At 54.0% G+C, this 27066-nt stretch overlaps 4 protein-coding genes across 4 annotated transcripts; 2 read left to right on the top strand and 2 right to left on the bottom strand.

Moving 5' to 3' along the window:
* Positions 1-254: 254 nt before the first annotated feature.
* On the bottom strand, positions 255-4707 carry THITE_43507 (uncharacterized protein; the record flags this gene model as incomplete). Its single annotated transcript, XM_003655545.1, has 4 exons — positions 255-737; positions 848-1611; positions 1687-4528; positions 4603-4707. The coding sequence occupies 4 exons, from the start codon at positions 4705-4707 to the stop codon at positions 255-257; spliced, it is 4194 nt and encodes a 1397-aa protein (XP_003655593.1).
* Positions 4708-7038: 2331 nt separating this feature from the next.
* On the top strand, positions 7039-8990 carry THITE_2119447 (uncharacterized protein). The gene is made up of 2 exons (XM_003655546.1): positions 7039-7299; positions 7355-8990. The coding sequence occupies exons 1-2, from the start codon at positions 7212-7214 to the stop codon at positions 8878-8880; spliced, it is 1614 nt and encodes a 537-aa protein (XP_003655594.1). The 5' UTR covers positions 7039-7211; the 3' UTR covers positions 8881-8990.
* A 432-nt stretch (positions 8991-9422) lies between these two features.
* THITE_2119448 (uncharacterized protein) lies at positions 9423-10589 on the bottom strand. Its single transcript, XM_003655547.1, has one exon. It carries the CDS (start codon positions 10235-10237, stop codon positions 9509-9511), a length of 729 nt encoding a protein of 242 aa, XP_003655595.1. The 5' UTR covers positions 10238-10589; the 3' UTR covers positions 9423-9508.
* A 1272-nt stretch (positions 10590-11861) lies between these two features.
* THITE_2119450 (uncharacterized protein) lies at positions 11862-20915 on the top strand. Its single transcript, XM_003655548.1, has 13 exons — positions 11862-11921; positions 12262-13060; positions 13137-13290; positions 13348-16048; positions 16116-16467; positions 16574-16880; positions 16945-17170; positions 17232-17344; positions 17437-17648; positions 17707-18273; positions 18348-18399; positions 18458-20628; positions 20687-20915. Exons 2-13 carry the CDS (start codon positions 12349-12351, stop codon positions 20797-20799), a joined length of 7680 nt encoding a protein of 2559 aa, XP_003655596.1. The 5' UTR covers positions 11862-11921; positions 12262-12348; the 3' UTR covers positions 20800-20915.
* The last annotated feature ends 6151 nt before the right edge of the window (positions 20916-27066 follow it).

Here is a 27066-nt window from a genome sequence, read left to right on the forward strand (position 1 = left end):
CATGTGGTATACCTTGGTTCCATACAAGCCATTCCGTCCTCATCATCCATCCCGTCATACACTCTCCCTCATCCCGTCCCTCAAGCATACCACTACTCCCAACACCTCAGATCCCTGTCCCTGACGCCTCGACATCACGGACTCCCCCAGCATCCCATCATCCCATCATCCATCATCCATCATGATCATCCCAGTCGTGCGGAATGAAAGCCCTCTCCCTCCCTTTCCAACAAGGGAGAAAAAAAAAACCCTTCTCATACGTACATGCTCTTAGTGCGCGAGTGCACCCGTCGACCCTCGGCCCTCTTCTTCAGCGCCTCCTCCCTCTTGAGCACGAGCTCGCACCACTTGCCCTTCATCCGGGTGGACTCGGAGCGGGTGAGATCGTCGGCGGTGCCGTCGCCGCCGAGGCTGTCGCGGCCGATGACCTCGCCGAGGACCTTCATCCAGCCCTCCTTGTCGGCGGTGGAGTCGGCGTAGAAGTCGATGAGCTCGCCGTTGTTGAAGCGGATGCGGAAGCCCTCCTCGACGAACATGTAGCCCTCCTCCTCCTCGGCGAAGGCCGAGCGGCGCCGCTGCCCGTTCTTGCCCGTCGTCTCCTTCTCCACCAGCGTGCGCCGGTCGTCGATGAGCCGCTTGGCGTTGGCCAGGTTGATGGTCGCGCGCGGCTGCCGCGTCGCCTCGTGGTACGCCGTTAGCTTGGTGCCGACGAGCTTGAAGTAGCGGCGGCGCCAGTACTTGGGAAAACGGCCATTTCTGTCAGTATGGAAAGCTCCAAACGGGAACCGGGGGGGGGGGGGGGGGAGAGGGCTGGGTAGAAGAATAGAGGACAACAAAAAGAACTTACAGGGCAGTCGCCGCCTTGCTGGCTGAGATGGCCCTCCCAGCAGCGGGCGAGCCTCTCCTCGGCAGCCTTCATCTCCCTGATGCAGGAATTCATGCTCTTGGGCATGTCCTCGTCGGTGGCCCCCTTCGGGCGGGGCACGAACAGCAGCTGCAGCTCCAGCTTCCCGATCTTGTAGGGCGCGCGGCGGATGACGCCTCCGCCGGCTCCCGCGTTCCCGCGCTTGCTCTTGACGCTGGACGCGAACCCGGCCTCCTCGGTCGCCCACTCGTTGAACGCCGCCACCTCGACGGTATACGGCCGGCCGAAGCAGCGCGGCTCGTGCTCCTTGAGACAAACGTAGGCGCGCGCGAAGCTGCCGTCCTCGGCCGCCAGCGGGCTCAGCAGGTCCCAGGCGGTGGGCTGTTGCGCCGCCTTCAGCTGGCGCGCCTGGGCCTCGCGCTGGGCGGCGAGCGCTCGCTCCTCTTCCTCCTGCTGCTTCTGGCGGAGCTCCATCTCCCTGCGCTTTTTCGGGGAAGCGAAGACGCGGCTGAAGGTCGATGTTTTGGGCTTGGCGGGCTTGCTGGGAGATGGAAGAGCCTTCTTGCTGACGGGAGCGGGCGCCGGCTTCTCCAGCTTGACGTTGAGTGTCAGCTGGAACTCAAGGTCGTTTGGAACGACCAGCTCGAACTCCTGCCCGATGGGCGCATTGCGCGCCAGCTCGAGCCACGCTGTTGTGACGCAGTGGACGCCGTTGTCGAGCGTTAGGCTGAACCACGTCCGCTCATCTTTAATCAATCATGGGTTAGCAACTTTCCATGGGTTTCCACGTCGGAGTCAGGTAGATGAATGGTTTGTCATACTCTTTGGAAGCGGCAGATCGAGGTCCTTGACTCCCATCACTTTAACGAAGAGCCTGCCTCTCTCCCCGTTGTCCTCGGTCGCCATCTCCACGCCCTGGTCTTCCTCGTTAGTATGGCCCGACGCCGCCGCCGCGTTGCTCTCCTGGCCAGGCAGGGGCGGGACTGGCCCCGTTCCCGGGTGTCTCTTTCGAAGACTCCGTTTCCTCGGCGAGCCGCGCCAGGGCTCGACCGTCCAGGATTGCGGACGGGCCGGCTTGACGGGCGAATTGCCCGCCGAGCGGCAAGCGCGGGTATCCTCGATGTCCTTGTCGCTGGCCGTGACGACCTTCGTGTTATGCCGCATCAAGTAGCCGCGCTGTTTGCGGAGAGAAATGTTAGTACTTATCATGTCTTCAGTCGTTGTAGAAGATGCTTTTTGTTGCGCAGAGTCCTCCCGCTCAGCCGGGAACAGGCTGGGTGCAGTGGCGGAGGGCGGGAGACAAGAAAAGTGGTGGAACGCAACCTTTTGGGCTTCGATAACACGGTCAAAGTCCTTGTCAAGGCTGAGGCCGAGGTCCAAATCAAGCGTCAGACTGCGGTTCTTGAAGCTCGGGTGGCGCTCAAGGAAATCATCCCCGTCATTCTGACTGCCGTCGGCGTCCATGTCTCGGGAGATGCGGTTTCGGTGCCGCTCAGGGATGGGCGGGACGTCGGGCACCTCGCGGCTGACTTGACGGCGAGCCTCGCGCATAGCCGCAAGATCAGAGGGGGTGGCGGAGGGACGCGTCTTCAGCTTGGAACCGGATGCAGACTTGACAGTGGCTAGCTGCTCGGGAATGGCGGGGGACTGCCGAGCCGCCTCGTCCTCGCTGTCTGGAATAGGGTGGTGGATGACAGATTCGGGTGTGCCTGGCTCGTCGGAACCCTCCTCAGGCTCGCCCCATCCGGATCCGTCATACTCAGGTTTCGAGAGCGACGTGGTGACCTGTTGTTCGGGTGTGAACGGCCGCTGAAGGTACGCTTGCGCATCTGCCATGCTCGGCTTCTTGGGCTCTGGAGCAGCCTCCGGCTCCTCAGACTTGGCGAGGATGCAGGAATCAAAGCTCTTGGAGAAGTCGCTCTGCTCGGTTTGGTCTGGCAACTCAAGCGACGCGCGAGCCTCGGGCTCTTCAGCGGTCGTCGCCGCCTCAGTAGCCGGAGAGGCTGCCCGTGGGGTAGGAACCTGGTCTTCTTCGGCATCTCGCGCTTTGCTGCTTGGTGCCTCATCGTCGTTCGAATATTGGCTCGCACTGTCATCGTCCGACGGCCTCTTCTCGTCGTCCAAGTCGTCACCATCGAGGGTCTCAGGGCGCTGGTATATCTCGGGGATGGAATAGACGTCAAACTCCTTATCCTCGGGGTCACGCTTGACGATGACGCTACCCTCATCCGAGTCCTCATCGATCATTGAGTCCTCGGTGCTCGGAATCGGCACATCCGGATCATACGTGTGGGCCTCCCCGGGAGACGACGCGGCAGGCGGCGACGAGAAGCGGTAGTCCGATTCTCGGTCGAAGAGCTTATTCCCGTTCACCCGGCGGAGGATGGACTCGCGCGAGATGCGCGGCGGCAGCTGGTACTCTCCGAGGCCCGAGAGCTCCCCAACAGTGTCATCTGCCTCCTCATGGTCCGAGTGAGGCTGAACGCTCGGGCTCCGGCTCTCGCGCTCGGGCGTCTGGCTCCCGGCGCGCTCGCGAGCGCCAGCGCGTCTCATGCGGCGCTCCCGCTGCTGCTCGGCGGCGGATTTGCCATCGTCGGAGAGCATCATAAGCCTCAGGCGCTCCTCCAGCGGCATCCTGCCGTTGCCGATGTTGTGAGCGTCCGAGGAGGAGGGACTCGATGCGGGCGGCGGAGACGGCAGGCTTCTGGCTCCCTGGCTCATGCCTGGGAGAGGGGGCAGAGGCCGGCTCTCGCCGTTAGAGTTGGACGAGTCGGTGCGGCGGTGGAGCGACTTCTGGACCGGCGGAAGCTCGTCTGGCATGGGGCTCTTCTCATACGGATCATCGTGGCTGCCCTGTCTCCAGTCATCGGGGCCCACGACAGGCGTCTTGTCCGTGTCCTCAAGCGAAGCGTCAAAACTATCGTCCGGATCAACGCTGCCATGAATCATGTAGTGGTCGTCGTCGTCTTCGTCTTCCTCCGAGTCGTAGCTGCCCTCCCTAGAATTGCTCCCGATGGACGAGAGATCGGGAGTGGCCATTTCATACTCGTTGATCTGCGGCGGAGCGGCGTCGAAGGTGACGCTCTTCTGGTGGCGATGGAGCGACTTGCCCTCAGGCAAATGGCGCTCATCTCCTGAAACGTCTGACCAGGTCCCTGTCTCCGGATCGAAGCTGCTCTTAAAGCGGCTGGAGGAGAGCGAAGACTTCATCGGCGATGGCTGGTCCTTGCTGGGTGTGGTCGGTCGCACCGGCGGGCTCGTTTGCTGGGAGGAAGTCGTCTTGGAGGGACTCAGAACCGGTATGCTGGTCTTGCTCTCGCTCCGCTGGTGGCCCACGGGGCGGTTATCGGAGCGCAGGCCTGCCGCACCACTTCCGCCAAACGCGTTGCCTTGGACCTTTGCCAGAGGGCGCTCAACGTGGGGAATTCGGGTCGGGTCGTATTCCTGCTTCTGCTCTAGGGCCAAGATATTGCTGTTTTTGACGCGCGAGGCCTTTTGCAAGCGCTCGAGGGAGGAGCGCCGACACGGAGACGGCGAGCCCGAACCACTACCGTAGCTGTTTTCCGAGTTGAAGCTGCGATTCTGCCAGAAGAGGCGCGGGGAGGTGGCGGTGCCCTCCAAGGGGGATGACTGGAATGGCGACGAGTCGGTGAGTGCCATTTTCTAGCATGGGTCACACGCCAAACCAATTAGTCCGCGACTCTCGGATGGGAGGAAGGTATGGGACTGTGTCTCACCTTGGTCGTTTGGTTCCAGCTTGGCGAGTTCCGCCGCTTCTCGGTCGGCGAGACCTCCGAGAGCGGGCGCGGGATTGCGCTGGCGGGCTTCGCTGGCGAAGGCATGGTCCTGTTTTTTGAAAGGCGCAAGGGTTGCACCTGCACACGCTGTGTGAGAAGCGATTCTCGCTCAGAGCAGTGCGGGTGGCGGGGTAGGGTGCCAGCTGCAGCTGCGACAAACTTACTGGATCCTCGGATGGCATGCTCAAGTCGATCGAGCGGCAAGGCGCTGTTGAGTGCTTCTTCTGTTTTATCGGGCCTCGGCTTGCTTCTGTCGGCTACCCGTACCGCCAATGCATGGGATAGGCGTCGCAAAAAGAAGAGCCTGATGGCGGCTCGAAAGGAAGGAAATGAAACAGACGACTGCGAAACCGTTACCCGGCTGCGCTGCGAGGGAGCAGAAAGATAAGCCGCGCGGGGTCGTTTGCAGTCGCTCGATGCTCGAAATCAAAATAACTTATGGAAATGCTGCCCACAACACAGAATCGTCAAGCTGCACACCGATAATGGTGAGCAAGATGACGTGGAGGGTGAATTCAACAGCTGCCGCAGCGCTGGCAGGATCAGGATTGTGGTGTTTAAAGGGAGCTCCTGGTCTCTCCTGGCGCAGGGTGCTGGGGAAGCACTGCCCTCATTGGCCCAGCCAGAGTAAACAAGAACCGACTGCCGCCCTCAAGGCACCTCGGAGTGGTTGCCGGGCAACCCCTCCACCAAGCATTCATCCAAGCTTGCCTCCAGCCGCTCTTGCCCCGCTCCGTGAAACTCCAACACCGCAACACCACTCTGGTTCAGGGCTTGGCGTGCTGCTGTGCCTGGCTCCTGGTCGTGCGCCGCATAAAATCAAAGGTACTTTCCCGTGCAGGAACCTGTTATGGCCAATCATGCAACTGAGACAGACCATGACGAACGGCATGCAGCACGCCTGAGGTCGAGATGCACCCGATGCAACTCCCTTGACCAGGCAACTGGGAGCGAGAGGCTCCCCGTCCACCCCCAACAGACAGACACAGCGAGCTCGCCAGCGACACCACGGTTGTGTCGCTGAATCAAGGCAGTTCAGTTCCTTTGCACGAAGCATGGCTAGGACACCCACCTGGGCTTATGCTCCGTAACTATAACACAGTAACCTGAACGCCATTGCGCAGATTGCGGAATACTTGGTACTTGCATGTGTTTACAAGCCGGCGGGAGAGGTCCGCTTCGGTTGCCAGTGCAAACGAAGTACGGATATCTATTTTCAGGCGCCGGTATCCGAACCTGGTCGAGACGAAGACTGCTCGGACGCTCGATATAAGCCGGCACGATCCTCTCCTTTCCCTCGAATTCCAAGTCACCCCTATCCGTACTTCCTCTCATACAGACAGAGAGAGTACAGAACCCGAAGCGACTGAGCCATTGTCTAGGTCGACAGAGGACGCTCACCTCACTAACTGGATGGGCCTCCCTCACCTGCGACCCAGCGAACTTACACTAGTGCAGCCGTATATTTACCATCCTGAAACAAACAATGTCATTGTGAGATACATATCTGGAATGCCCAGTGCGCGCGGAACACACCAGGGGAGCAGTTTCTGGCATGGGAACACCAGGAATTTATCCAATTTTGAGACCATTGAGGGTTTCCTGGGGCGACATACGTAGTACACAGTAACGTTACTCAGGAGGCCAGTTATTCAACAGCTCGAGACTGTTGATGCTGCCGGGTAGGGGTCGCCCTTCGCTGTGGACACCTCGTGACGGAAAAACTCGGAGGGAAGCCAGAGGGCCGTCGAATTCTGTGAAGTACGGAACAGTTATGATACACTGGAACGTACGCGCGCAATCTTCCATGGCGTGCCGGTGAGGGAACACGCTCCTCTTATGCCATCGACTACGAGCCGAAGCGGGATGGTCCGATCTGCCATGAGCTGGCCTATGTAGGCGTACATACCTAGTACCTACCCAGGTATGCACAGACACAATGTCGTAGTCCGGTCGCTCACGTTAACTACAGCTATCCGGAAGCCTCTGTAACGTACGTTCCGTAATCCGTACGCCGTCTCGGGCCTGTTCCGGTGTCTCCCGAGCGGGCCCTGCACGGGCCAACCGGCCCGTTCTGGATGCCGAGCTGTGAGTAAGCAGCGTGTCTCATCTCGACTTGGCCGACTTGGGAGCACTTGGTCAGCAACAGTGGAGATATTGGCATTACTCAGGAGAGTCGATCAGAGTCATAGCACCCGCTGTTGCTTGCTCTACTCAGTCGCAGTGTAAGCAGGGGCCGGGTCTGTCCGTGTCCGAACACAGTAAGATGAAGCTGGCATCGGAGAGGCCCGGCCCGGGAGCTCTCGCCTTCCCCCAGGGGTTCAATGACATCAACACCGACCAGTCTCGGGGTAGCCCGCACTTTCCGGATTTGGGCCCATTTTTTTTCACATTTGCTTCAGAGAAATCGAGGCCGGCTCACTCTGAAGACGGATATTGAGCCCAAGCTATCCGTGAGAATGAAGGCTGCCATTGCTGCATGCTACGTGAGGTGATCCCGGTGATACTACATCCACCCAGCTATGCTCTCGGTACCCCATCGCTCGAGGATGCTCCCCCATGGCCTCTCTCGCCGCACCAACTTGAAGCTTGTATTCACCTCACATGTCTCCTCGCGAGGCTTTAGTCTGGCCAGAAGTAGGTCCTTAGGTGGTTCGCAGCCGACAGAGCCTCGCTGATCGCCCCTTGCCAGGTAGCGACACACCCAAAGAGCGGGTCGTGATTCTCGGCTCGGGCTGGGCAGGATATGGCTTCGCTCGGACGCTCGATCCTGCCAAGTACGAGCGTGTGATCATCTCGCCGCGCTCCTACTTTGTCTTCACTCCCCTCCTGGCCTCGACTTCCGTCGGCACGCTCGAGTTCCGCACCATTCTAGAGCCCGTCCGCCGCTTGCAGGGCAAGATTGGCTTCTATCAGGGCTGGGCCGACGACATCGACTTTGACCGCAAGATCATCCGCGTCGAGGCGAACGCTGCCGAGGAGGCCGCCAGCAAGACTGTTGTGCCGCCTCCTTTCCCGCCTCCATCCGAAACCAGCGGCCTGGAGAAGATGGTCGAGGCACCAGCCAAGAGCGCTGAAAAGGACATGATCGATATCCGCTATGACAAGCTCGTCATCGCCTGTGGCGCGTACAGCCAAACCTTCGGCATCGAAGGCGTGCGCGAACATGCGCACTTTCTCCGCGACATCGGCGACGCCCGCCGCATCCGCCTGCGTGTGCTGTCGCTCTTTGAGCAATGTTCATACCCGCGCGGGGCGGACCACCTCAGCGACGCCGACAAGCGGCAACTGCTGCACTTCGCCATCGTCGGCGGGGGTCCCACGGGCATCGAGTTCGCCGCCGAGCTGCACGACCTGATCCGCGACGACCTCGCCCCGCTGTACCCCGATCTGATGCCGCTGGTCAGCATCACCGTCTACGACGTCGCCCCCAAGGTGCTCCCCATGTTCGACCAGGCCCTGGCCCAGTACGCGATGGACCACTTTGCGCGGCAAAACATCCGCGTCAAGACGCAGCACCACCTGCAGCGGCTGCGCCTCGCCGACGGCGAGTTCGGCCGCCGCCACGGCGCGCTCAAAATCAAGATCAAGGAGTGCGGCGACGAAGAGGTCGGCGCCGGTATCGTGGTATGGAGCACCGGCATCATGGCCAACCCGCTGATCGCCAAGCTCGCCGCGAAGGAGTTGACCTCGGCGGGCCGCAACCCGCCGCCCAACCCCAGCCAGCCGGCACCAGCAGCCCTCCGCCTCCTTCGGGACTCCCGCACCGGGGGGATCGTGACGGACGCGTACCTCCGCGCTCGCTTGTCCGGTACCACCGCAGAAGGCGGCAGCGGGGACCGCGCCGCAAGCCCGGGCATACTGGAGGACGTCTACGTGATCGGCGACTGCGCGGTCATGGAGAACGAGCCGACGCTGCCCAAGACGGCGCAGGTGGCGTCGCAGCAGGCGACCCATCTGGCCCGGCGGCTCAACGCGGGCGGGGCGGCGGGCGTCGCGGCGAAGCCGTTCCGCTTCCGCAACTGGGGCACGCTGACGTACCTCGGCAGCTGGAAGGCCATCCACCAGAGCCGGGCCGACGAGCTCAGGGGCTGGGTGGCCTGGGTCGTCTGGCGCGGTGCCTACTTGACCAAGAGCATGTCGGTGAGGAACAAGATCCTAGTGCCGATATACTGGTTAGTCTCGTGGATCTTTGGGAGGGGAATCAGTCGGTTCTGAGGGCGGTTCTGAGCTGGGGTTCATGGTGACGAAGGCTTGTAAGATAGGCGCCGGGTGTACACTTCAGGTTGTTCACATGGAGATATAGAGGCTCGAGGACTTTAGTGAACTGGTATCCCTGGAAAAAAAATTATAGAGTTTACCTGCCTCCTCTTTGGGCAGCAGCCTGCTGCGCCGTCTTCATTTGTCTTGCTGCTCCATGCCGCGCGACCACGCCCTTCACTGTCGGTGAGTTGGGAAAGAATTTGCAACGAGTGCCGTGGACGGCAATCCGTGGTAACGGCGTGCATCATGGCCAGCATCTCCCACACGTCGCCCAGCCCGTTCAAGCTGGCCTGTTGACCTGAAAGAGTATGTGTCCGTGCGAACCGAGCCGGCCTTCCCAAATGCACGTAGGGACCGATTGAAACGGACATAGTAGTCACACCTTGCAGACAGTCGCAGGCGGGATCCCATAATTGGCGAACTTCCATGATTGGCGAACCCGAGAGACGCGATTGATCGGGAACCCGTGCACTAGTCTTCGGCGAAACATTGCTCGAGCATAGCACTGCTAGAGCTCGCAAGCCCTGCTACCGGTGGCATCGGACGCCCGGTACTGAGCCAACATGAGCACGCTCGTCGGCGGTCATGACAACCTCGGCTTCTTGGACCCGATCTTGGTCGGAACGGGATCGATTCGCGTCTCGAGGAACTGCGCGGCCTGAGCCTCCTCCAGCCAAGGGACCTTGACCGGGGCGACGTGCTCACGCACGAAATCAACGAGACCCTTGGCTTGCGGGGCACCTTCCCGCAGGGCGATGCTGGAGACTCGCGGAATCCCCAGTGCGGCGCTCAACCGGTCCTCGCACGCCTTCGATAAACCGACCAGCCTGACAGCGTCGTCCGCCTTCTGTGACCGAGCGGCGAGCGCGACCATCTGCGGGAAATGGCAGTGAAAGGCTGAAGATCGGCCCGAGCGAGCCGCGAACACGACACTGTACGGTCTGTCGTCCGGTCTGGAGGTCGGCTCCTCTTGTTTGGCAGATGATCCCTCCTGTTGCAATAGACCCGGCTCGTCTCTGCTGGGAGACATGGCTTGCAAAGTGCGAGAGATCTTGGCGAGTCCGACATCGACATAGGCGGACAGTTCCGGCACGGGAGGGGCTGGGTTTGCTGGAGCAGCCGCTGCCGGCGTCTCCCGGTTTTGAGCCCGCTTGGAGCGTTTCCTCTTTCCCTTGGAAGCCGGAATGAAAGACCTTCGATGCGCTCCTAGGGGAGCCAGGAGACTGCGCGCGGGTAGGTCGTCAGCTGCAGCCGGACCGGAACAAACAATGAACTTACTGGCAGAGGAGCTCGACGATGGTGTCCTGGTCATCCTGGCAGACGTGCGGCCTTCTCGAAGGGTTAGCTTCGCGGACGGAGCGCCGGGAACACGCGACCGTGGGTTATGGGGACGTCGATTGCATTGCTGACTGACCACTCAACGGCGGAATAGGGAGTGTCCAGCGTGTGCACAATTTTCTTGCGCTCCATTTGTGACCAGGCCCGGAGCACGCCCCGTCGCAACAATGAACCAGTTCGCGAACAGATTCCAGCGCTGTCTCTCGAGATCGTCGAGGTTCTACACAGTGATGTAGCTGCTTCTTCTGTTCGTATCTGAGCCCTTCCTGCTGTTTGCCCCACTGCCAGATCTGTAGTGTACGTACGCTACAACTGCGAAGAAGTTGGGGTTGAAATGAGCTCAAGAAAAAGTTACCATTTTCAGCGACAGACCGACCCTCAACCTTGTGAGCTTCGGGGGCTGCGGCAGGGGTGAAGCTAGCGCAGCCCTGTGGGCCATGTTCGTGAATCAGTGGCAGAGGCGCTCTGTATGTGCACTCATAACGTGAACTCCCTGAAAACTCTCCGTAACTGCCCAGAAGGCGCAATGACCAAGGTATCTTAAATTCATACCCTTTCTCCCAACCTTCTCTTTCATTTTCGTGCTTGCTCCTTTTCTAACTTCCCCCTTGTCTCCTCAACTTGATTGTCTTTCTGGCATAAAGTTTGAGCTTACGGAAGCAATGGACAATCTGGACAATCTGAAACCTTGTTTAAGGTTCCTCATACCTGCTACTGTGTACTGTGCATGGGAGATAGGTAAGGTACCCAGTATGCACCAGAGACTGTTAAGAGCGGACATGTAATGGTGAATACCTTACCTTAATATACTCAAGCAATTACAGCGTAACGTAAAGTATATGACCTTGCTTGATTTTAGGTAAGCTAGGTACCTGAGTTTACCTCTTGACAAGGTAGTGTACTGGGTACCTTAGGTTGCTCGGTAATGTAAGGTACAAAACACCAATGGAAGCACCTACCTGGTATTTCCAAAGCTTCCTGGCAGGTATCAGCTCGGAGCTGATAAGGAGGGAAAGTCTGCCTGTGATGTAACGAAGATAATGCACTGTGCAGGCAGGGCAATTCCAGGACGCCCTTCCCCGCGTTCCCAGATCCCTGCGCCTGGAGCCTTCGAGCTTCGAGCAATTGCCTCCACCTGTGATGGTAAGCTAGCTACCAGCTGCTACCTTACTGTGGTAAGTTACACAACTGCCTTGCCTTCATCAACCAATCTGCCTGGTATCTGGTAGCACCAGAGCCGGCCGGATGTGTTGTTTGTTGCCCAATGCTTGCTTCGGTGGAAGGCCGTCTAGGCACGCAGCTCTCTTTTCAACCATATACCATCTCAATCCTATCTGGAGTCTTCCACAGCCTCTTATCCCAGGCTGCCCGATTGTTCGGGAAGCCGCGCATTTCCACTGTGTGCCTGCAGCCTGACGGTGAGCGAGCCAACCTCCGATTTGGGACATTTTGAGGCCCCGGTAGCCCACTTTAACTTTTCGTTGCGTCACTTCCACTGTGGAGGCGCACGTTCACTCACCTTTTCGTTCCCCACATTCTTCCTGTACCTACCTTGGTCGCCATAACTCAGCTGCTGGTGGTACGAGAGACGAAAGAAAGGAAAACCGAGAAAGGGCACGGCATAAGCTGCTTGATCCCGATTCAACATCCCACAGGCGGTACGCTGCTTACCTTATTTTTTTTATCCCCGGGCCCCTCCCTTTGTCGTTTCTTGCTAGCCTCGGCATTTCACGGTGCTGCGGTTCCAGGTTTCTTAGTTACCGCTGCCCTTTGGAAACGCGGCTTGCAAGTGCTCTAAAGCGGAACCGAAAGCTTAACTGCCTATTTCCTACCTACCTTACCTAGGTTGGCTGGCGCCCTGTGGCTTTTTCCCTGAGCTTGCCCAAAGCACCACTCAGCATCCACATGGTAGCGAACGATTCACCCCACCTTGCCCGGGCATTGCAGGGAACTTGATACCACACAACACCACCACATGCTAACATCTGTGAGCTCAAGAAGCTGCCACCGAGCTTCTCCAGACGGAGCTCACCCGTTTGCGGAGCTACAACCGCTCTCCCCCATCCATCCTGTTCGCGAAGCCCGATGGCTCAAGCTCCGACAGCAGTCGATCCGTCGAGCGAACGTGCTGCCTCCTTCGAGCCCTGCTCAACACGGCCTAATCCTTTTGACGACAGCGATTTATCCTCCCGAAAGCGGCGGCGCACATCCCTCGCCAGCGGATCCCGCAGTCGCTCCGTCGAGACTGTCAATTCCTCACCACGTTCGCCCTCCAAGGGCACGCCGGCGCTGGAGCTCACGAGCGATTCTGCCATGAAGATCGACTCGGACCCCGCCAACCCCAGCACGCCGGAACAGCAGCTTCCCGACGCCGCGCCGGTGCCCCCGCCGAGTTCGAGCCGCGTCACCATCAATGTGCGGACGCCCTCGCAGCCTCTCGAGCCGATTCTTCCTTCGCCCCCCTCTCCATCCCCGAACGGCTCCGCCTTGCGCCCCGCTGCCGCCGTCGATGCTGTCAGATCGAGCGTGGAGGGACCCGAAGCCGCCATGTCTGCGAACGATGCAACAATTGATGCCCTGGCGTCGTCGAGGTCAAGTAGCACGAGCCCGCCGGTCGAGGTCGTCTCGATGGACGGAGAAGATGACGTTGATTTCGAGGACGACGAGCCGGAGGTCACCATGCTGGACGAGTCCGGCCGGTCCTTGGGCTATGACCCCACGGTCTCGTTCCCGTTTCATGATGCATCAGAGACATACCTCGACACAGTCATCCGGTTGCTACAATACTTGCCAACCCGTAAGCTCACAGTCCTTGCCACTAGCTTGGCTAGCTGCCCGTGGGTGGAAGGAAAGCACTGACATGTACATCCCAGACGACCAAGTGTCACGCTGCTTCGCCGAGTGGATTGACCGATATCTGCTCTTCGTCAAGACCGCTTCGCCTCGCGCCATTGATGATTCATACTTTATGCACCGGGACATGTGGCAGCCGGTGCCCCAGTTGGTCTTGCACATGGTGAACCGAAAGTGAGTCTAAACACTTCGGCGCTTGGGCATTGTTGACGGGACTGATGTTTGTTGTAGGACGGCCTACCCCCGGTCCAGGGACATGCGGCAGGAGATCTTTGCGTTTTACAGGTCGTTTGCCGAGCTGACAGCCTTCTTCGTCGAATTCGACTGCCGTGTCATTAAGAGCCCGGCTTTGTCCGACCAGGGGCGTCTGCAGGCTCTTGCTTCGCCGCCGTACGTTCATGCGCTCGGCGCGCTCTTACGCCGCGAGGAGGTGACACTCCATTCAACTCAGCTACGCAACGGCGACGAGGACTGGAGCTACCCTGCAGAGCTCGCAGCGATTCTCGACCGCTTCCAGAAATGCCCAGCCGTCCAGGGCGGTGCGCTCACCCACATCATTCAGCTCGCCCTGACCGAGCGACAGCTCGTGTCCCAGTTCCCAAGGCCGGTCACCGACCACCTGGGAAACCTATGTCTCATTGCGGGGAATATCCTGAAGTACGGCTTCCGCAGGATGCATGGCCCCCTCAACGAGCCTTTCCGACGCAACATCTCCTTGAGCTATGCTTTCTTCACGAGCTTGGCCACCATGCTCTCGGACATCATCGACAAGAACCTCAACCAGCTCTCGCCAGATGGGGCGGGAAACCTTCTCGAAGGGCTGACAGAGATATATCAAGCATGTCTCACTTCAAGCGGCGTCGTTCCTGCGGAGATCATCGACGAACATTTTGAGGCCCATCCCCGCGTCGCTCCTCATCATGTGCCCGAGGCAATGGCTTACCACTGGAAGTTCACCCACTTTGTCAGGCTCATCAAGTCTGGGCAGATGCAACTCCGCGTCATGGCTGTGAGTACAATGTGCAACGACCTGGTCGCCTTCTACCGGAAAAACACAGAACCGCACGCAAACGAAGCCATCGCCGCTCTCTGGCAGTATATCGCCAATTTTCTTCTCGAGACTGGTCTGGTCAACTACATCCTAGGCCCGACCTGCCACCCGGAGATTACGCTCGAGAGCAGCAACATTATTGGCTTCCTGGTCATCTCGGACACATATACCAATGAACATACGGACGCCCTGTGGCAGACGGTCACGTCGACGCAGGACCCCCGGGTGTCCGACGCGCTACTTCGCATGATCGGCCGCATCCTCCACCTCTTCCCGCAGCAGCCCTTGATGCATTTCTTCGGGAAGCTGAACGCGGTGCCCGTAGAATTATTCGGCCCCGCCATGCGGGAATTCTGCGATCAGCTGCTCAGGCAACTCCTGAACAGGTTTCCGGACACGTTGCTCATGGACTCGGCTCCTTTTGACCTCTGCATCCGCCTGATCCGCCAGTCCTCAGGCTTGGGGACGCAATCAGCTGTCGCCTATCCCGACATCCAGCAGTTTGCCGTCCACAAGTTCGAAAGCATCCTGACTCACGGCCCTGGCCAGGAGGGCCGGTGGAAGATTTACCGTGATTGTTTGAGTGACATCGCCCAGCGGTCCCCGTCCACGATCGGGAGCCTTTGGGTCCTCAAGCTGGCGACGCGTTTTCACCATGCGCGAGATCTGCGCGAGTTGACTTCCGAGCATGATCTGCCGAAGCTCTTGATCGATGAGCTCGAGGGTGCCATTTCCGCTGCGAAGGCTGCGGGCTTCCCGGCCGTCATCAGCGGGCCTCAGAACACGCCGCGGAAGGAACTTCTGATGGCCGTCATATTCCAGGAATCACAGTCTCTCACAAAAGGGCTCGGGTCGAAGCTGTGGGGTCTGCTTGTCGGCTCGGAAGCGGCTTGCCAGGCTGACCGGGACGTTGCCTGGCAGATCCTGACTGCTGCGATGAAGCGAAGCCAGGGCGAGAACCCCTTTACCTCGGCGTGTTTTGCCGAATATCTCCCTACCCTTGAGCCCCAATTCTTCTGTCAGGGTGCGCTTGACTTCGTCCGCGAAGGGGTTATGCCGCTCGTTAACGACCCGGCGAGCATTGCCCTTGACGATGACGACAACCCCGGTCATCCGGGAATCGAGCTGCTGTGGCGGATCGCTCTGACCGCGCCGACGGGCACAGTAGAGCAGCGAGCAATTCAGACGTTGGTCAACGACATCTACATCGAGAGCCGATCTATTCAGTCCTTTTCACATTACCGAGCTCGGAAAGTGCACTTGGCTCTTGTTGGCCGCTGTCTTCGTCAACTATCATCGGCAGCCCGGAAGTTAAATGGCTTCGCAGATGGTGCTGGGAGCCAGGATGAAGACTCCGCGGTGCTAGCTACCAAGGGCTGTCAGCATCAGGATCAGGGGCTTCTGTTCACTCGCTCTTTGGCGATCCTGAGAGAGTTCCATCGACTCCACCAAGCCCGGCCGCAGTTCTCCGCGCCGGATATGAGATCCCTCATGCTGGAACCCTTGAAGGCGGTCGAGGGTGAGTCGGCAGAGCTGAAATATCAGTCGTTCGACGGCGATAGACAGACCCCAGTCATGCCACTTAACATCGGCAAGCGCAACACTGCCGCATCGCTGCTGGCAAGTCTGCGGGAAGCCACAGGATTCGAGAGCTACCGAATCTTCTACCGCGGGCGGCCGTTTGTTCCGCAGGAAAGCGATATCTGCAAGTCCCTCGAAGATCTCCAAATCCACAACGGCATCATCCTTGTGAAAAAGGAGACCGATGCCCCGGCCTCACCGAGGATTCGTCCAGGTGCATCGCCGGTGGAAGTCGAGATCCTGAGCCACTTCGAGGAGTTGGGGGAGTACCTGTCCATGGAGGAAGAGTTCGCTCGTGAGGTAAGGTCCTTTTGTTGAATCGCGAATTTCTGCTGGCGCGATAGGGCTGACATTGACATCTTTGTAGATCTACGGCTTCTTGGTGAAACTCCCTGCCGACGAGAAGATCCTTGAGGCGATCGGTGATCCATCACGTTCCTACTTGGATATATTCCCCATCGGCCAGCCATTCAAGTCGCTATATGCAGTTCATGCCCTGCATGAGTACCTCGGCTTGCAGCGCACGAGGTCTTCGCTCGATAGACGGAATTGGGAAAAAGATGACCATTCGAGTCAACGTAAGATGCGCTTGATTCGAGCGTTGTCTCTCGTCGTTCCTGCACTGTCCGACCCTCAACTCACTGCTCAATGCCCGAACCGGGAGAGGCGAATTGAGCTGGGTTCTGCCCTCGTAGAGTTGTTGGTTTCTCTACTTGCAGGTATGTCTGCCGCCGTGATCCAGCAGTCAACCCCAACCAACACAACACGTCTCCTAACCGCTCGCGGCCCCCTTTTTTTTGCTGTTACTTACATTTGCGATTCCAGATGCCGAGCTTCCGGCGTCAGCAGCTCAGTCCCTCGACGGCACCTTACTCGACCACCTACTTTCGAACCTGTCGGTGGCTGCCTCATCGGACACTCCATTGGGTGCTCCTAAGCATGTATCCCTTTGCCTTCAGAGTATCCTGGAGTCGTGCTCCATGAGCGGCACCTTCATGTCGGCATTTTGCGTCCATCCCGAAGTCCCGCGCGTGCTTGAGGACCTTCTGCTCAACGATGAGCGAGATCTTGTCAGGCACAACACGGCACTGCTCATCCGGCAGAAAACCTGTCCCATCAAGGAGAACGAATCGTATGTGCTTCCTGTCCGATATCCTCTTTTTGTACTCGGTTCTAACGTCATGTCTCTCTTGAAGCGTTCAAGAAATCGACTCAACAACCGCACAGTTCAGAGACTTCTTCTGGCATCTGGTCTCTCGACTCGTCAGGCCGGCGATTGCCCGCCCAAACAACTCTGCAGAGGTTCTGGATCTTTGTTTTGTGATGCTTCGTACCCTACAAGACGCGGGGTCCGAAATCGCCAACGCCAAGCAGCTCTCAGATGACTGGTTCAACCTACTCCTCAACTATACGACGACAGAGGTAAGTTGAGCATTTGTCCCGGGTTTGCCGTCGCGGGGTCGCTAATTGTTCGCGTACCCAGGATCCAACGAAGCCTGCCAACGTGGACTTGGTCGCGGCTGGTCTCGTTCGACTTCTGCATGCCCTCGTGTGCCTTGGGAATGAGGATATCAGCCAGGATGTCCTTCCAGCGAGGTTCGTTTTTAAATATATATATACATCTTTATTTATTTTTTTATTTTAAAAGTGTCTCAACTGGCTTGGCGATCTAACCGTATTTTCTGCAGCGGCGTTGCTCGGAAGCTCTTCTGGAAGCATCTCTTCCCCCCGCGCAACGAGACGACGGGAGAATATGAGCCCAGCCACCCGATTGCTTGCGATGAAACTCGGAGATGGCTGAAGGAGATCATTTGCACCGTGGTCAAAGGTGACCGAGCCCAGCTGATGTGGGCGCTGGAGGACAATGGCGACCTGGTTCCAGTCTACCCGGAAGAAGAGGGTGAGGGATAGCCACCCTTATCTTGAGTGCCTCTCCATCGCTAATCTAGTTCTCCTAGACTTCTATTCCTATGAGCTGCCACAGCAGTTCGAGAGGACAAAAGCGATCAGGGCCCCATGCGGTTACCCCGGCCTCCGCAACCTCTCGAACACATGTTACTTCAACTCGCTGCTTACCCAGCTCTTTATGAACGTCGATTTTCGGCAGTTCATGCTTACGGCAGCTGTTCGAGATGCCCATTACTCCCAGAACCTTCTGTTCGAGACTCAGAAGCTCTTCGCTTACCTGCAGGAGAGCGTCCGGCATTTCATCAACCCCGAAGACTGCGTCGCGGCGATCAAGACGTACGAGGACACTCAAATCGACATCGCCATTCAGATGGATGTGGACGAGTTCTACAATCTCTTGTTCGACCGTTGGGAGGGACAATTTCTGACAAGCGAAGAGAAAAACCGCTTTCGTTCTTTCTACGGTGGCCAACTAGTCCAACAAGTCCGCTCTCAGGAATGCGAACACGTCTCCGAGCGGCTTGAGCCCTTCTCTGCCATTCAATGCGACATCAAAGGCAAGAGTTCGCTGCAAGAAAGCCTGCAGGCGTATGTTGATGGCGAGATCATGGAGGGCGGTACGTTGATCTCCACCTCTTCTCCCCCTCTCCGAAGAGGCGTTATTCTGTTCCGATCAATTGACAGACGACAGACAACAAGTACAAGTGCTCCACCTGCGATCGCCATGTCGATGCTGTCAAGAGGTTAGTCGGCACCATCCCTTGTTTCCCATCATTTCCCAATAACTAACAGCAAGGACAGGGCGTGTCTAAAGGACATTCCGGACAATCTGATCTTCCACCTCAAGCGGTTCGATTTCAACCTCCGGACGATGCAGCGTAGCAAGATCAACGACTACTTTGCATTTCCCGACATGATCGACATGCGGCCGTACACCATCGATCACTTGAGCAATCCTGAAGAGGAACAGTCGCAGGACCTGTTTGAGCTCGTTGGCATCCTCGTTCATACTGGGACTGCCGAGTCCGGACACTACTACTCGTACATCCGGGAGCGGCCAACATCCGGCGACGCGCAGACGTGGGTTGAATTCAACGATGAGACAGTCGGCCCATGGGACCCGGCATCAATGGCGAACGCATGCTTTGGGGGTCCCGATTACCAGCCCCAGTTCCCAAACAACGCGATGTACGAGAAGCAGTATAGCGCTTACATGCTGTTCTACCAGAGGGCGTCGACTCTCGCCGGGCACCAGGCGCGCCTTCGGGGTTCGGAACCTCCGGGCCCCCCGCGCGCGAAGATGCCCGAAGACCTACTGAAGCACATTTGGGCGGAGAACGCATGGTTCATCCGGAGGCACTGCCTGTTTGATCCTTCGCAGATCCAGTTCATTTGCCTTCTGCTCTTTGAGCTGAGGAACTTGAATTCGGGCCGGTGTTCTGAGGACCACGCGATGGAGACGCAGGCGCTGACCATGGCTCTGAGCCACCTTGACCAGGTCGCCTCGCGAACAAAGGACGTTCCAGAGTTCTACAATCTTCTCAGCCAAATCCAAGCCTTTTGCGAGAACTGCGCTCATTGCGGCCTGGCCGTCTTCAGTTACTTCTCCCGGTACACAGTCGCCCTGCGAATGCTCCTGCAACGGAACCTCGACGAGGATGTTCGGCAAGGAACGGCCTACCTCCTGATACAAGTCCTCCGGTCTCTCAAGGCGCAGGTGCCGGAGCAGTATGGCATTCCGAGTCAGGAAGGTGATGATGAGGACATGGACCAGCTCGACCCTCAGATGTCTGTCATCTCTGGCATGATCCGCATGCTTGAGCAACTGTGGCAGCATTTTCACACCAGTCTGCGGTCATGGCCCGAAGTCTTCGACTTCATGCTGTCATTCGTCAAGCTGGGACGCCATGAGCTGGCCGCTTTCCTGGGACATCCGGATTTTCTGAGGTGGCTGTTGTGGATTGTGTTGGCTGACGCCAATACTGAGGCTCTGCTGCCGAACCAGTTCGCGAAACTGGCTTCAGTCATCTCTCGGAGAATGCCGAATCGTCCTCCCTCGTACGAGTCGATCATCCAGCTTCTGGACTTCTTGCTCGCACACATGCGGTGCGGATACACCCCGAGCGGACAACCCACTGGCGTGACCGACTCCACGAAGCGCCTCGACCCAGACGGGGGCTTGGATCAACCATTTGCCCTTACGAAAGCGGAGGCGGACCTCCTTCATCAGATGGGTCCTCGCACGTTTCCGGTCAACATCTTCATCGACAGGCTCATCTCGATTGGGCAGAACCCGGCTGCATCTGATTCGATCATTGCCAGCCTGATGAAGCAGAGCCGGCGGATGGAAAATTCGGTTTTCCGCACGCTCCTTCATAGAATTACCGGCCAAATCGCGCACAATGTCGGACCCTACCTGCACGTCGCCTCGGCAGTTTTCTGCCGGGTGGCAAGTGATGCGGGTCTTATCAGCGACCTGATCAAGCACGTATCACAGCAGTGCCTTATCCTGCAGAATTCCGAGGGAAAAGCGTTTCTGGACTTTATGCGGGAGACGTTTGACGCGCCGCGTGAGAGATCTGGAGAGACGAGGCACCAAGTGATCATGGCTGGGCTCGATAGTGTGCCGGACTGGGCGCCGGGCTTGCTGGGATACTTCGACACGTCAGTCATCGACGAGACCGAAAGGTTCCTGCGGGACAAGATATTCCAGCCTCGGATTTCCCAGTCGCCGAGCGGCAACGAGTCCGAAGAGGATCGGGAGAAGGCAGAGAAGGTGAGGCAGACAGCCAGAGCCCTGGGAACCAGATGCCTCTGGTACTTGCGCGACAACTACGTCGCCCGAAACACGGAGGTGACGGAGAGGTCGGTCGGTGGGCTGCAGCGGGTGATCAAGCAATGCAGCAAATACTTCAACCTGAAGGAGCCGATCGAAGATGACGAAGCTCGGGATTTCCTGCAGCTCAGCCAGAGTAAGAACTTGCTCACCCCGGTCCCAGCCGAAAACATGGATGGCTAACAAGGATGTAGATGTCATGGAGTCAATGGCCAACCTCATGGTCGTCGATGAGCTTGAAGAGGATGGCTCCGGCGTGTATTATAGCGATGACTCGAGCATTGCGTCCAGCAACACGGCTGGCTGACGACTGCATTCTGCGAACGGGGAGCGGGTCCTGATAGAGATCTCCACTGCCTTCCTCGCAAGGAGGGGAACGGGATTATCCATGGACATCATGATGTCATGAGCTTTGAGACGATTATCGAAGGGATGGTTAGGAAGGTTAACGGGCAGCCCATTCTGCCGGGCGTGGATGCGTGGATTACGAGCTCCGGCCGGTCCGACAACGTTTCTCAGGTGCATCCACTGCACCTTCAATGCCACCGAAACGAAATGAATGGCGTCATTTGGATTTCTGGAGTGGCGGCGTTGGGGAGAGAAAAATCAGGGATGGAGGGACGGCACAACAAGCATTCTCGGGTTCCTATTTCCCGAATCACGACGAAGGGGCCGCCTGCTCCTGTTACTCGCATTTGGGATGGGGGGCGTCGGAGATTTCGGGACGGGATAGAAGGCAAGGTTCTTCTTGGTTTGGCTCTGCTCGGGGCAGGGTGGTCAACTGTATTGTTTTACTAGACTGCGCTCTTTGGGACCTTTTCATAGACGGCTGGGGCTGCTAGGCTGGGAGGGCATGGCTGGGCTGAGAAATGACATTGGCCCTCGTTTTGCACCGCGCCTTGGGCATCTTTGGCGAATGGCCGACCGGATCACACACAGGAAGGTAGAATGAGAACTCTACCGAACTTGAATCCCAAGCTCGCCGACGCCACGCTAGTCAAAGTTGACCTGGTGCTCAGCAGAGGGATCAGAATCTGCATTTCATGAATGGAATAACCCATAACTGACGTTATCTTCAGCGCGCGAAAAGAGGAGGAAGCTAAAAATAGCTGTTCCCCACAGCTTTTCCGTCGTTGTTGTTGTTGTGTCATCGACCAGAGTCCCGCCCGCCTGGGTTGCCGAGTCGGAAGGACGAATCAACGAGCGAGCATCCAGATGGTCGCCTGTCCTGAGTGAGCCTCCCCTTCACTTGGGTACGTGTATGTGTATGTTATCCGTACCCCGCGCGATATGACTGGCTAGGGAGGGTGGGGTCTGAAAATAGCGTTCCCGGACGTGCATGGGGTTAGCCGCCGACCCCTGTCTGGCCTGGTCAAGCGGTAGACGTTAAAGAGGTCCCGCCAAGCCTAATTTCCATAGTCCCTACAGATACCCGTGGGTCCCGCGCTTAGAAGTCACTCCTTTTGCCGCCGCTTAACAATTTCTACACGGTGGTCCTTACGCCCACGTCGCGTCAGTAGCTGCCTAGCCGTTGGTTTACATCCTGCCTACGTTTCCCTAACCAATCTACGTCTATACCTACCCTCTATTGTGCTCCGACCTATATTACAACGTTGTATCGCTATAGAACTACGTATTTAGCCTATATCTAATGGATCCTATTGGTAAGTTGGTCAATTGGTTTACTACTAGTGTATATTAGTAGTTGCTAAATATTGATCTAGCTATAGACTAGTATTTCGTTGTAGACTAGCTCGCTTTGTATAGCTAGCAACTAGAAGATATACTAAGTAAGTTCTATTGTTTTACTATCTATCAATTAGCAGTTGCTTAGTATTGATCTAGCTATAGACTAGCTTGATTTATATAGTTGGCAATAAAACGATGTATTATATAGCTAGTAGTAAAACGATATACTATATAGCTAGTAGTAAAACGATACGCTAGGTAAATTCTATTGTTTTTACTATCTACCGATTAGTAGTTGCTTAGTATTGATCTAGCTATAGACTAGTATTCTATTGTAGACTAGCTTACTTTATATAGCTAGCAACTAGAAGATACGTTAAGTAAGTTCCATTGTTTTGCTATTTGCCAATTAGTAGTTGCTTAATATTGATCTAGCTATAGACTAGTTCGATTTATATAGTTGGCAATAAAACGACGTACTATATAGCTAGTAGTAAAATGATATACTATATAGCTAGCAACAAAATGATATACTATATAGCTAGTAATAAAACGATATGTTGTATAGCTAGCAATAAAACGATATAGTATCTATAGCCTATTAGCGCCCTTAGTCCCCCTTAATATATAAGTGCTATTTAGTCAAATAGTAAATTTGATTACTAACGTTGAATTGCTAATGTTATACCTATAGCGAGCTCCCTAGTCCTAGAACATATATCTACTGAACCTAACTTCGATCTAGCTACTTAGTAGGTATTGCCCTAGCTCCTCCCCGTCCCTAAGCCTCTAATTGTACGATTGTTATAATCAAGCGGTATTCCTAGTCCTACTTTAGCCTTTGCCTAGCTACTAGATAGCTCTGTACTATTCGATAAACTGTCCGATGAGGGAGATAGTTCCTCTATAGAGAAACTAGCTTCTAGACGTAGGTATAGGTATATATCCCCAATTTGCTTATCTAGACTAGAGCCTAGGGCGCTAAATGGTAGCCTTGTAATTCCTAACAATATTTAGAAGATCTAGGAACGTTAGTTCAAAGAGGGTGAGTTTACCCTCCTATATATATCTTAGTAAGCCGAATAGCATTAGGTATTATATTTCTATAGTAGGAGAGACGCTCTAAGGCAATGGCAAATAAAGACTATATTTCGCTATTGCCTTTGGAAAACGCTATAAAAGACCAAAGGGCAAGGTAAACGTAATAGGGCGCTATAGAATATAGAGCTATACCGCTATACTTTCTACGAGGTTTAGTACGACGATAGTACTATTAATATCGTAATTCGCTATAGGTATAATTACTTAATGGAAGATATCGAGATAGTTAAATGTCTATATACTATTGTAGAGTATATTACCTACCTCTTTACTACTAGATATAGCGACAGTGCTATAGAACACTAGCTATGTAGCTACGCTAAAACTCCTAAGGCTAGGGCACGTCTTTACTATATAGGTGGCTAGTATATTACAACCTAGGAGATTTGTAACCTTCGTAGATCTCTTAAGCTCTATAAACGTAATAATTATAAGGTATAGTCCTATAAGGTTTTTAAGGAGGTAGAATTTATAGAAGCCGTTACCTAGCTACTAGCCTATAGTGATTAGTATAAATATAAGGCATTGACTATACCTAGCGAGAACTCCTCTACATTGGTCTTTGTATATAGAGACTTGTTGGATATACTAAAAAAGTATAGCCAACTAGCGATTATAGATACTACTTATAAAACTGCCTATAGCGGTTAGCACCTATTTACGATTATAGTTTAGGACTTCAATAGCTACTAGCTCTCTTCTACTTACTTCTTTATAGAGAGGTAGACTACTAATAGTATTATAGTATACCTAGATATACTACTAGAGTAGTATAGGGGAGTAGCTAATAGGGGCTAGCTCTTGAAATATATAATCATCGACGACTCTATAGCCGAATAACTTGTTGTCTAAGAGGTATTTGGCTACGATAAGCATAGCCTCCTATATATATAATATCTCCTCTATATAAAGCATTGCTAAAAGACTTTGAAACGCTAGATTAGTATCAACAAGGAGTGCCTTGGCTATATAGCGGCTACTCTTCTAAGCTATCGTTTAGAAAAAGGCTATATAGAGTCTATTGAGGCTACTATTGCTTACGCTAGTACCAATAGGCTTAAGCAGTATTTGAAGAACAACTAGCTAAACAATACTCGACTATAAGCGTATTAGGTATAAGATACGACCCCTCTACTCTACTAGATCACTATAACAAATATAGTCGAAGGATAGTACTCGAAGATTAAGAACACTAAGCTTATACTGAAGTAGCAGATAGCTAGTACCTTCCCTCTTACTAGTTTAATCATTTACTTTGATCACTATATATAAGACTATTGAAACAAAGTAATCTAAGCTAAGTTTAAGAGTCTCAATTATATACTCTTAACTATATATATAGAGTAGTTTAATAGCTAGGGCTTTAATAGGCTACTTAAATAGGCTTAAGCACTAATTGTATATAAGCTGTCGATAGTACGTAAATGGTTTAATGCTAACGAGCTTCTCGACTTCAATAGCGTTTTTATACTGGACTAGTTCCTTAGTCTATAGTACAACGATAGGCAGTAGCGGAGCGGTATAGTAGCTGTCTAGTTACTACGGCTAACTGCCTAGGGTACTGCCGATATTGCTACTAAGGTCTCTACGCTTAGGTAGGCTACTCTAGACGAACATCGTAACCTAGACTACTACAATGTAGTCAACTAGGCGGATTAAGTTGCTTAGCTCTTATAGAATACCCTAATTCCAAAGCTAGTTAGCATCCTTTACTATAGGTATATATAGTTTAGGAGCTAGTTGCTCCTTTACTTATATATTTAGTATTATTATTTGTTGATAAACTTATTATAGCTAAAGCATTTCTAGTAGCTAGTTAGTATCTTAGAAGCGAAGGGGTTTAGGATATACTATAGCGTTGTTCTATAGCTAGTAGATCTCATTAGCTTAGACAAGGTCTCTATTAATTAGTAGCTATTCTTATAGGTCTAGGAGCTAATATAGTTGCTATAAACTACGATATATAGGATCTAGGATAATATATAGGCAATATATAGCTTGTAAAAGGATCTCGACTATATTCTAGGAAAGCTATTAGGCAAGGTTTAGGAAGATCTACAATGGGTTTAGAGGTTAGATATTCCTTCGTTTATATCTTAGCAATAAGTAGTAATATATAGTTCTCTAGTTGAGTATTAGCTAGCTACTAGATTGTACTACTTTATATCCTTATTCCTACCTCTAACTTTAAGGAACTTTGTAATAACTGATAACTAGAAGTTAGAGGATTAGTAGCTAGCTAGCTACTAGACTGTAAACGAGTTGCTTAGTTCCTAGCCGATTAGCGCGCTTAGAAAAGAGTTTCTATAATACTAAGATATAGTAAGTGTTGCTAATAGTCTAAGTCTTAGCCCTAGGACGAACTTTATAGAGTTGATCAAAGTTTCTAAAAGTAGGCTCAACACTATATAAAATCGTAGATAAATAGAAATTTCATCCCAACCCCTAAGCTTAGCTTTATAGAGAAACTAGAGAAGGAATATAAGTATAGAGGAGGTACTAGCTAGCTACTGTTCTACTATTAGTCTAGATACTTCGTAGTTAGATAGATTCTAAAAAATGAACAATATTTACTCTATATAGTTAATATTGAAACCTTCGATTCTTTAAGAACTATATAGGTATATAGGCTATAGCTTTTTCTATTGCCTTAGAGCCTTCTATCTACTTCTTCTTCCTTTCCTTCTTCTAACCTTGTAGCTATAGCCGTTGCTACCTACTCGCCTATCTACGCTACTATCGTATAAGTTGATTTAAAGCTATTTCTATCGTCGTTATCGCTAGGAAGCTAATTAGCTATATTGTAGCTTTAATCTACACTTTTTATATATTTTATAAGTCGGTTAAATCGAAAAATCGGTCGAAATCACAGTAGTATTGCAATTGGCAATAGCTAATTAAGTTATATAGCAACTTCAAATATAACGATATAGAGCTATACAAGGAGAACAACCCTTTCGCTATCGCTAATAACGACGCTCCTATTGTTAGTGAGTAGCTAGCTCCTACCGCCCCCCTAGCCCTTGTCGCCGATCCTCCTACTGTCCTCGACCAATAGTAGTAGCGCCTCTAGCCCTACCCTATATGCCCTATACGCCTTACATCTACTATTACTACTACTACTACTACTACTATTACTATTAACGAGGGCGTTGCTAGTAAGTAGCTAGCTCCTACCGCCTCTCCCGCCTTAGTCGCTGCCCCTTTCGCTACCCCTAGCCAATAGTAGTAGCGCTTCTATGCCTGCCTTATATGTTCTACGCCTACTACTACTACTAATACTAGTACTAGTAGTAAGAACGCTATTAGTAAGTAGCTAGCCCCCCTTGCCCCCCTAGCCCCTACTACCCCTAGCTAGTAGTAGTAGCACTCCTATATATGCTTTATATCTACTACTATTACTAACACTAGTACTAGCAATAAGAATACTATTAGTAAGTAGCTAGCCCCCTCCGCCCCCCTCGCCTTTGCTGCCTTCGCTATCTCCGCTATCCCTACTAATAAGGGTAAGTCCAAGCTAGTTATACCTAACAACCTTTGGAAACGCCTAGCCAGGTCCTTAGGTACAAAGTCTTTAGTAAAGAGTATTGTTTAAATACTGGTTAGTAGCTAGCTAACGTTAGATAGGCTAAAAAGAAGAAGGAGGAGCTCGACTATAGTGAGGTATAGGCGATACTATATATAGTCTATATTATATATATCTACAATAGGGATATATAGGCCTACTACTTCTAAGAGAGTAAGTACAGTATTATATTTTTTAATATATTAGGTTTATATTCGC

The sequence above is a fragment of the Thermothielavioides terrestris genome, chromosome 4 (assembly GCF_000226115.1).
Source record: "Thermothielavioides terrestris NRRL 8126 chromosome 4, complete sequence".
Taxonomy (NCBI): domain Eukaryota; kingdom Fungi; phylum Ascomycota; class Sordariomycetes; order Sordariales; family Chaetomiaceae; genus Thermothielavioides; species Thermothielavioides terrestris.

What these genes read in the sequence shown, in the direction of transcription:
- THITE_2119447 (XM_003655546.1), top strand. Translation starts at nt 7,212, where the DNA reads ATGCTCCCCCATGGCCTCTCTCGCCGCACCAACTTGAAGCTTGTATTC. An exon ending in AGGCTTTAGTCTGGCCAGAA is followed by an intron (nt 7,300 to 7,354) that starts GTAGGTCCTTAG and finishes GCCCCTTGCCAG; the next exon opens with GTAGCGACACACCCAAAGAG.
- THITE_2119448 (XM_003655547.1), bottom strand. Translation starts at nt 10,237, where the DNA reads ATGACCAGGACACCATCGTCGAGCTCCTCTGCCAGTAAGTTCATTGTT.
- THITE_2119450 (XM_003655548.1), top strand. Translation starts at nt 12,349, where the DNA reads ATGGCTCAAGCTCCGACAGCAGTCGATCCGTCGAGCGAACGTGCTGCC. An exon ending in AGGAAGAGTTCGCTCGTGAG is followed by an intron (nt 16,049 to 16,115) that starts GTAAGGTCCTTT and finishes ACATCTTTGTAG; the next exon opens with ATCTACGGCTTCTTGGTGAA. An exon ending in CAGGATGTCCTTCCAGCGAG is followed by an intron (nt 17,345 to 17,436) that starts GTTCGTTTTTAA and finishes TATTTTCTGCAG; the next exon opens with CGGCGTTGCTCGGAAGCTCT.